The 10,913-nt window shown below is 42.1% G+C and overlaps 1 protein-coding gene across 1 annotated transcript; it reads left to right on the forward strand.

Moving 5' to 3' along the window:
* Positions 1 to 242: 242 nt before the first annotated feature.
* On the forward strand, positions 243 to 5,010 carry LOC134882391 (protein unc-119 homolog B-like). The gene is made up of 5 exons (XM_063910037.1): positions 243 to 717; positions 1,648 to 1,761; positions 1,993 to 2,092; positions 2,282 to 2,454; positions 3,615 to 5,010. Exons 1-5 carry the CDS (start codon positions 483 to 485, stop codon positions 3,725 to 3,727), a joined length of 735 nt encoding a protein of 244 aa, XP_063766107.1. The 5' UTR covers positions 243 to 482; the 3' UTR covers positions 3,728 to 5,010.
* The last annotated feature ends 5,903 nt before the right edge of the window (positions 5,011 to 10,913 follow it).

Here is a 10,913-nt window from a genome sequence, read left to right on the forward strand (position 1 = left end):
CCTGAAGACATTTTCATAATCGTCTTAACTGTGCGTTTGGAAATGTAGTTTATATGACTTGGATCACATGGGAATGATGAAAATATGAATTGATGTGATCTGAAAAATGAATATGCAGACTACAATATTTGTCCATTAGTATCATTATTACTTCGGTGATTATGATTATTAAGTGCGATTAGTAGCAGTAGTGATAATGAATGAAAACACAGTATATTCCTGTGTGTTCCTAAAGCGCGACCCCTGGTGGACGTTTCACTAAACTCCACATCCCCCTATGGCTCACTGGACGAGTTGTCATGGCAACTGTACAGCATGTGCTTACAAAAACAAGAGCTTGACCGTTCACCGACACTTCGCTCGACACTCGACATCTAGCGCTGGGACGCCATCTTCTTCTTCTTCTCGCATTTACCAGAGGAGAGAATAGCGAAGACACACTCATTGAAACAGAAGGGGAAGCCGACGAAAAGGAGGCCACGATGAGCGGAGCAAAAGCCCGCAGCAGCGACGCGCCTGTTGCTGAAAACGTCCCCGGTGGAGGGCACGGCACTGCGGCTCCTCCGCGGGACCGCAAGCCTGGCGGAGGGGTTCTGAAGAGGCTGAAGTCCCGGCGCAGTCAGGTGGACAGCAGGCCCGTGACGGAGGAGGACCTGCGGACACAAAGTGGACACATCACCCCGGAGGATGTGTTGGGACTGCGGGGGGCTACAAGAGGTTTGAGTTTTCCTCTTTAATGTCTGTTGTTGTTGGTTTACGTGGATATATAACGCTTAATTTGCTTCCTGTGCTGAATATAATCTAACATTCTCTACTACAACCCACATGATATATTAAATGCACACATTACGTACAAATAGAGCCAATGACGTGTAGGTGAACATGCTTGTATTACTGTCAGGTATAAGGAAGACACGACTAAAATATATTGTATTAAATGTAATATCTTATATGTATCTGAGACATAACATGTCTGACATCATTAAGAATTGTTAGAATGCATTAGACAATCTTTCAGTCATGGAAAAACCTGGTGTTCCTATTTTAAGCATCTCAATGCACACTGGGGATTTAATTATAGGAGGCATTTGTATGGTGGCACTTTAATTGCACTAAGAAATCAAACCTCTCAGAATAAATGTGACATCACATCCAGGATTGACAGTAATTCACTCTGTGTTTCCTGAAACACGATGAAACAAGAGAAAATGCTAGAATATGCTGCCATATGACCTACATTTACAGTTGATGGGGCAACATACTGTATACAATTTGCAAGAAAATCGCACTGTAGCTAAAGGAGAGTGCTGATGACATTTGAAGACACAGTCAGTGTTTTTAATCTCTCTGCTGGCACAACGTGATATATTCTTGATATTTCACAATTGTTTTTTCCCATGTATATCTCTGTAATGCTAGCTCCACAGTGATCATAAAACGTTATCTTATCTTATTTTATGGTTTGGTAGGATATGTATCTGAATGCAAAGTTGCATGTGTAAAAGCAAAATGATATTATCTGAGTGTCAACAAAGTCAAGCTTAGTGTTTTGAATATAATCTTTGCATATGTCAAAGCAGTACACATTAACTACAATGACTTCAAATCATTTCAGTGTTTTAAACTCCTGACATCTGTGTGTTGCAGGGTACCTCTGTAAACCCGAGGATAATATTTATAATATCGACTTTGTACGCTTTAAGATCAGAGACCTGGAGACAGGCACAGTTCTGTTTGAGATTGCCAAACCCCCACACACAGGTAATGTGCATCCGCCTCCTCCAACAATGTTTTATTTTAGTGTTTGCTCTTTAATGAAGCTGTTCAATCTGGCTTCTGACTACTTTAAAATGAACTTGTTGACTCTTTTGACAACTTGTTCTTGTGATTATCTCAAAATAAATGCCTCCAAGTAGGTTGCCAGGTTCCCAAATATCAGTGGTTGATGTGATCAAAAATAATTCCTCAGTGTAATTATTTTAAATGTCTCAGAGGACGATGAGGAGCACAGAGAGGCAGACGCTAGCGCAGGCCGATTCGTACGGTACCAGTTCACTCCAGCCTTCCTGAGATTGAGGACCGTGGGAGCTACGTGAGTGACTCACCAACACACACAAGGAGAACACACTCACCTGTTCCATACACAAACAAAGGAAACATTACAGCGTCATCACTGGGCGCTAGAAAGTAATTTGAACCAGTGCAATACCATTATAATTACACAAGAACAGAGCTACTTTGAAAAATCTCAGTCTCTCCTCTCTGTTTATCCCTCTATCAGGGTGGAATTCACAGTTGGAAACCGGCCTCTAAATAACTTCCGCATGATCGAGAGGCACTACTTCCGCGATCACCTGCTGAAGAGCTTTGACTTTGACTTTGGCTTCTGTATCCCGAACAGCCGTAACACCTGTGAGCACATCTACGAGTTCCCTCAGCTGTCTGAGAGCCTGGGTGAGTCCCTTTTCCTCACACAGGATGAAAACCTAACAGTGAATATTCAAGACAACTGATTTTTGTTTTTATGTGATCTGTGTACCATGCAAATACCACCTAGCAGTTAAGACGTTGTGAGTAATGATAACAATGTAAATTAAATATGTGACTCTTCTTTTTCATTTGTCACAATTTCGAATTTAACAAAACTGAAATAAGGGAGTAGGTGATCAAAGTCAACAACATCAATTTCAATATTTTAGGACCAGTTATTTGACAATTTTGTTCAACTTAGCATACAGTTTTTTTACTTTTATGCTGTATGATGCATCATTTTATTGTATAGAATACTTTTTATGACCCCCTATTGTGGTATATGGGACATTAACGATGGAGTCACATTGGTGCCAGTGCGTCTGTCACAAAGACACGCTGTTCTGAACACAATACATAGTTGAACAATAAGTTACCCTCAAGTGTAGGTGATTCGAAAATACATGTTTGAATATGTTGCTTCATAAATGTGCATATTAATAAGAGAAAGTGCTCAATATCTATGAACATACATATGTATGTCAAAAGAGTAGTGGGCGGCTGCAATAGTTTTTGAGAATATCCTTACTGCAACATGGTATAGCATAGTAACCTCCACAGTACTGTAAACATGCATTCTAAACTTTGGCTGAATTCAAGATGAGGCTTCAGCAAGATATGCCCTCTTTACCTGGGTATGGTCTTCGTTGTACTCCAGGTATTATTTCCATTGTTGAGTCCTAGCATCAAACCGACAACCCTATAAAAGTGTCCCTCTGCTGCAGTTCAGCAAGGTAACGCTGTCCAGGGAAGCACAAGGAGGGAAGGTCGTCTTATTATTTTTTAAACCTGCAAGATACCAACTTTGTTTGGCTAAATTAGACTGCCAAAGCCTCATACTTGAAGACTGTGGATTTTATCCTCCATGTTATTTTTGTCTGTAGTTGCTTTGGTAGAGGCCTGTTTCATGGCCAGTTCAGAGGAGGAATGAAACAGTGACTAAAGACTTGTACATGATGCATGCAAGTATAATATGAAGGTAACCCTGGACCCACACAATGATCATTTTACCTTGAAGAAGATCTTTTTTACGTCTGATGTCCTTAATGCTTTAAAATAAAAAGTTAACACCAACTTTTTCTCAGTCCGTCAGATGGTGGAGTGTCCCTATGAGACCCGGTCGGACAGCTTCTATTTCGTGGACAACAGACTGGTCATGCACAACAAGGCAGACTATGCTTATAACGGAGGACAGTGATACCTGTCTGCTTTCATGCAAAAACACACACACATCTGCATGCACACACTCACGTTGACAGTCACACATGAACATATTGTATACACACATGCATGCACATAGCTGAACACACAGTTCATCGGCTCATACATGCACAAGCAGACACAGACACGGTTTAATTGTAAGCATAAATTACCATTCACTGCGATCATTGTCAGGGGGTGTATTTGATATTGCAGAAGGTCAGTATCAGTCTCTGCTCCGACATATAAACAGGAAGCTTCTGTTCAAAAGAAAGTTCAGCACGGGTTAATTTATCTGTTTTGGATTACCTTTCAACCAAAAGAGGACTCATCTTTCTAGTAGCCATGTGACATCTGAAACAGACCGAATGTTTATTAGATAAAGGGTTTAGTCTCCTCGTTTTGAAAGTGTCCTACCACCCCCTCGACACACACATACACACTCATACACTCAATCCCCAAGTGACACACATAGTGTCTGTCAGAAGCAGCTGTTCTCAGAGCTGCCGCTTCCACAATCCACTCCAGACAATATCGGGGGAGAAAGAGCGAAACCATCCACAAAAACACTCCTGTCAAACACACATGGTCACTCCTGCCATGCCCTCCCCATCTCCCTCTCCTCTCTTGCTTTCACAAACACACACACACACACACACACACACACACACACACACACACATACACACACACACACACACAACAGAAGCATAAACAATAGTACTGTATAAGATTTTGATCAAAGGTCTCTGAGATCATTGCTATTTTTGTCGTATGCTTTACAGTTTTCTCTGGTTGACCAACATGAAAATAAATCAGGTAACAGTTAACTGCAATGCAACTGTAATTTTGACTGCAACCAAACAAAAGATGATGACCTCACATGATGAACAGCAGTCAAAAAAGACATTTTAGGTAGAAAGTTCTCATATCATAATGCATGCCATGATATAAACATAAAGGGAAAACGATTGTAAAGAATGGAATACCAGATATACTGTGGAGAAAAAAATCAAATGTAAAGTAATATAAAAAAGGTTTGGTGTCCTCAAAGTAACATCAGATATTATTTTTCCATCCATCTGAGATCATTAGCTGTATTTTTTTAATTATTCCCTCATTGCGCACGTCTTAGAACATGAAATTAACATGGATGATGTCCGGAAATGGAATGGTCTTTTTAGCTAGATAGTGTACTTCCTCTTTGTAAACTTTTTGGTGTTCAGGGTTAAAGGTGGTGTTTGTAAAAATAAATAATATATATATATATAGTTTGTAAAAAGTGATCAAAGAAAATAAATGTACATTTTCTGATACAAGATGTGTGACTTTTGTTTTATTCCTGGAGAAAGTGGAAGAAAACTGAGCTGATTTTGGATATTTTTAGAAGTTCCACAAGTGGCCACAAGGAGGAGTTGTAACTATAAAGGAGTGCCAGTGGTTTCTGTTTAGTTTAATATTTGATTGTAGAAAAGATCGCAGCACTGTAATTTACCAAGTTGACATTTGAACCTGGTATTGCAATAAAACGTGGACATGATCTGATCCTTTATATTCTTGAAGTTTCACCATTAAAGAAGACATAACATTGACAATATCATTTTAATTCAACGTCTTACTTTATCTACAGGCCACATTTGATATAGCAAAGCCTGCAATACATTTGGAAATTTGCTCAGGATTGTTATACTTTGTTTGTGGGATTTACACCAAAATCTGAGCCTCTCTCTGTTTAGTCTTTCGCAGGCTGTTTCTTCCTATCTTTGTGTTCATCTCTTGATCTCTTTCAGCCACTCTCAGTTTCCAGCTCTCATGCCCAAAAGTCTCATGCTCTTTTCTACCTCGCCTCTCCTTTTCGGTTTCTCTCTCCACACCTTTGCAGCCCTCCCTCCCTCGCTCTGGCGCTCTGTTTTTCCCTTTTCTTTCCTCCTCTCTCACCTGGTAACCAGACCTCTGGAGAGGAGTGTTGAGTTTCCACTTTCCCAGAGAAGAGGACAATCTGAGCCACACAAAGAGCCACAATGGACCCCCTCTGCTCTCTCCTCCCTTCACTCTGTCACTGCACAGCTGCACTCACACACACACACACACACACACACACACACACACACACACACACACACACACACACACACACACACACACACACACACACACACACACACACACACACACACACACACACACACACACACATGGAAATACATAAGAACACATTCACCTTCTGCTTGTTATTCCTGTTAACCCTCTTCATTCTGTTTTTCTTTGTAGGACACTTTCCTTCATCTTTCTCTACCTACGTCGTTTTGATTTAACTCCCCTTTTGTCACGGGCACATGCAGATGCTTAAAGTGAAAGGAATGTTAGTTGTCACCTTCCTCTTCACAATTTCACATTTAAAAAAACATGTCATTCACATATTGTGTATTGACTTCATAATTGATGATTGTCATCTCAAAACATCCGGTTGAGGCTGTGAGACGATGACATGGACAACTAATATATTGCTTATTGTATAGTAAAGTCTTCTTCCATTTATAAAATCTTTGCTTTTGCAGCTGTGGTGAGGCCAAGCAAACAGGAAGCGTTGATTAAATAACATTTGTTTCTCTACATTAACATTTGTCTGGATACTCTGGGGCAATAGAATTTAACTTTGAACACTGCATTTACGTATTTTTGCTCTCAGCCAATGTGTTAAGCAAACACTTGCCATTCAGGTAACAAATACGTGGCAACAATAGCATTCATTTGGAGTCATGTTTGTGATCACCAAACAAGTTTAGTGCCAATATTTAAACTCTGTTTTGGTCTCCACCTACTCTTGAGAAAGTATATCTGACCCTTTAGCCTCTAAATGCTCCTCTGTGTTCACTGACTTGTGGCTAACTTAATATTTTGCGCAGCGGGTTAAAAGGCATTAAAATGTTCAGTATAGATAAAGGGAACTGCAGAGTTGGCTGAACATTACCGGTGTGTTTGTTATTATGAAAGACCCCTCCCACGCAATTTTTATTGATCCATTGTTTATGTAAACATATAGCTTGGTTCAGTTTCATTGTTGACATTGGCACCTTTATGAACAGAAAGTTAAAGAAGACATTTCCTACTTTCCAACTTGATACTATAGCTGGCATTTAGCAACACATAAGCTTAATACTCTGAATATTTCAGCAAAATCTTCATTCAGTCTGTAAAAGTTCAAAGAAAGCCATTCATAACTTTACTCAACACACACGTTTCCCCATAAAGTGACCTACCGCTTTAAAAGTCATAAAAAATGATGGTGTGAAGATCTAATGTGTCAGTTGCTGATTACACCACAAAGCAGGGCACATTTTAACTGTGAACTCATAAATCAATAACCACAGCCTTCCATCAGGCTGCAGGGCCTGCACACTGCCGCATGCAAGTGAAGCAGCTGGACTGGACCGAGCCACGTGTCGGTATCCCACAGAAAGTGTTTGCAATTAGCACCGGCACGTGGACTGATGAATACCTGGCAATAAATACACGCACTTTCCAACTTTCCAGGGATGATTTGTGTGTTCCCAGGCCTTCGTAGAATACATTTCAGTAGTCAGTCATGGAACGACACGTACGTACCGGAAACAACTAGACAGGTGGGATAAATCAGCCTCATTCAACCCCCACCCCCCCCCCCCCCCCTCCCCAAAAACACACACCTATCTTTGTAACTGGCTTTACAATATATCCTGTTCAGTGAATCCCACCAAACTGAGATTAGGAGTGAGAAGCACTGGTTTATTGTGGGTACCTTGCAACACACACACACACACACACACACACACAGACACACATGCACAGATCTACACTCAGGCAAGGGGACAGGGGGGACAGTGGTCTCCTATAAATAGTAGCAAGGAATGGCGTTGATAGGTCCTGTAAAAAAAGAAATGGAGGGGGGAGTGGAAAAAGGATTAAAAGAGATACAGGGAGGCACTGCAACTCCACTTGGTTGTGTGTGTGTTACTTTAGAGAGAGGTGGTATGGATTTCTTGCTACAACTGAAACCTTCTCTTAACCCCCCCCCACCCTTAAAAAAACATGAATATCCTCTCTCTCTTACTCACTTCTTTATCCTCTCTCTTTCCTCTTTCTCACTCTCCCTTTCTTCCGTCCTGCTCCGAGGCCCTGGCGTGAAATCCATCATGTGTTAACACTACATTACCCGCAGCACATCTTCCGATAAAGAGATGATGAGTCACGGCACAGGCCTCTCGTTCAGGTCGGCACGACGACGGTCTCAAAGATGGTCGTGACACCATCTGTTTGTGTCATGATGTCATTTCCAGCAACTGCTTATAGTGACATCACCTAAGTGAAAGAGGTCAGGGCAGACGTGAAGTTGTACACATGGAGCATGGTGCATTTTTTTGGAGTACAAAAAAGAAAATTCCTCATCACTACAATCTTTACACACACACACTCATCCCGTCAATCAAGAGAGTACAAGACCCAGTATGTGACAACTTTGAATGCACATCTCATTATGGATTAAATGGATGCTGTAATTTAATGTCATGCCAAGCAAAGCTCTGTATCTGTGACTGAAGATAACAGATAATTAGTTATCGGGGGGTTAATAATGCACTCAGTACAGCAGTGATGAATAGACAGTGCTTTAACAAACTGCGACTCCCCTACCAATCTCCATGGCGGCAAGTGCAGTATTGGCAATCTGTCTTTAAGTGTTAGGTCTCTCCGGATTTGTAACCAGAAACCTTTGTGTGTGTGTGTGTGCATTTCCCTGTGTTTATCCGCCCAACAGTCTGTGTGGTATTACAGTGTAGACCTCCGCTGCTGCTGCTGCTGCTGCTGCTTGCACTCATGCAGCCGACAGATAGAAATAGTCGTGTCATCAGGGTAAATAGGTTGTGGTCTGCGTGTGCTCGCAGGAAGCCCAAAGCCTCTTGGATCCTTCCAGCACCGTCAGTCCAGCTTGTGTTGTGTGCGCACGATTAATAAAAGGTTAACTCAACCTTCAGTCAACTGCTGATGAGGCCTGTAAATCTCCCCCACAATCTCTTCCTTCCTCTCCCTTTCTCTCCTCCCTTTGTCTCTCTCCCTTTGCCACACCTTCCCCTGGGGGATGGAGGGATTGTGATCGGAGAGCGGAGGTGGAGCTCCTGCCGCAACCACAGGTGTGCTTGTTTCCTCCCTTCTCCTCTCTCATGTAATGATTTCTTTGGCTTGCCACCTGCCAGGTGGAAAAAACACCCACAGCAAACGGGGTGCTTTAAAATGGCCTCCTGGCTTCCGTTTTTAAACACTTTTTTTTAGCTTGTTCTGTATGTCTTTATCCATCGACAAACATTCCATTCCTATCCCTTTTGATTATCCATTGCCAGCGTTTAGTTCTGAGGTCTTCCTGGAACTAGTTGTTGCCTGTTTACATTTTGCATCACATGCAAATGAGGGCTCCTGGCTCTATAGACTGCTGCTGCCTAAACATACAGCTCAGCTTCTAGCTTTTCAGATGGTCAGAAGTCGCCGTTTGAACTCTTTTCTCTCCTGATCCCCCTCTCAACTCTCTTTCAGTCCGCCTCGAGGGTGGTGGAGAGCAGGTCCCAGGACCTGGCAGGTCAGAGGTTGCTCACAGACAATGGATTCCCACTCTGGGTCAGCTGTGGTCAAGGAAACAAAAGCGGTGAAGACTTGGGTTGGACAAACTATCACAATGTTTTAAGGTGACAGAGTGACAACAAGACAGAGGGGAGATGGGATAGAGAAAAGGCTGGAGTAAAAAGTGCAATGTGAGCGTACTGAAAACCTCTCTCACACATCACCCACCCACAATGTGAAAATGTTGCTTTTAGGCATGATTTCTCAGATTAAAAATCAGATTAACTTTAAACTCCTGTAACAAGTTAGCCAAACTTGTTCAAAAGCTCGACGTTGTTGTCTCTGAACTACACACTTCGATCTGTTGTATTGGTTTGAATTAAGAATACACATGCTAAATATACTTTTTGGAGTATTTGCCTCGTTCTACCTTATCAAAGTGCTCTAACTTGTGCATCCCCTCCCCCGTGCTGCTGTCTATCTCCTCTCTTTTTTTATTCAGTGCCATTGATCATGCATGCAGAAATTAAGCACGCCCAACCATTGCTCTCGCCAGGATAGGTTAGCTAGTGCAGGGCCTTGTCCTACATACTGTTCTCTTGCTATGGTCCAGCAGGCCACAGTCACACCCTCCCCCTGATCTGCCTCCCCTCACTGACTTCCCCCACTGCCTTTCTCTCTCTCTCTCTCTCTCACACACACACACACACACACACACACACACACACACACACACACACACACACACACACACACACACACACACACACACACACACACACACACACACACACACACACACACATACACAGATCATCACGGTGGTGCTGGGAAAGTTAAATCCTCATTATGAAACATGTTTTATCAGGTGCAGGGTATTTTTTGATGTGTTTCAGTTCTGTCTCTTGCTCACGTACACAAGGAATTATAACTTTTAGCCTTTTAGGACACTATGTGCTACTATAATCATGTAACTGTTTCAAAATTAGATGTCTAAGCTTGATACACTTCTGTAAAAACGAACTAACTGAAGGTCATAATTGGACGAGTTAACAAGTGCATTTCGCATAACTATGTGTGCACTTGTTTCACTTTTGTTCGAGCAGCTGGGGCATGTGATGAAAATGCTCAGCTGACCAGGCTTGCCCTGGTAGAGAGAGAGAGAGTCTGACTTAGAGGTAATGCTGCTAATCTAGCACTTGGCTGGTTAGGACAGCCTGTCACATGGTGTGAAAGAGAGAGGGAAGATCAGGTTAATATGTGATTGGATAAGAACTGTGTGAAGGATGTAGAGTGGTGGTCACAGCTGTTTTGGATGTGATGGATCAGGATGAGAGCTGGGCAGCAGGAACAGGTGGGCTGAGAGGTTTGTAAGGGTCGGACAAGACAAGGATGATTGATGGATGGAGAGGAAGTCACAAAGAGAGGTTGCGTTGGGTATTGAAAAACTTTGTGGATATAGGGTTAATGTTGATGATGATGAAAATTAACCCAGGAGCTGACAACAATACAAGTAAAGGTAAAAAACATGTGGTGGGTTACAGTTGGACCAGGGCCATGGTTGAGGTGAGAGTTGGACAATAGTCACATACTATGAC

Source organism: Eleginops maclovinus, chromosome 20 (assembly GCF_036324505.1).
Source record: "Eleginops maclovinus isolate JMC-PN-2008 ecotype Puerto Natales chromosome 20, JC_Emac_rtc_rv5, whole genome shotgun sequence".
NCBI lineage: Eukaryota > Metazoa > Chordata > Actinopteri > Perciformes > Eleginopidae > Eleginops > Eleginops maclovinus.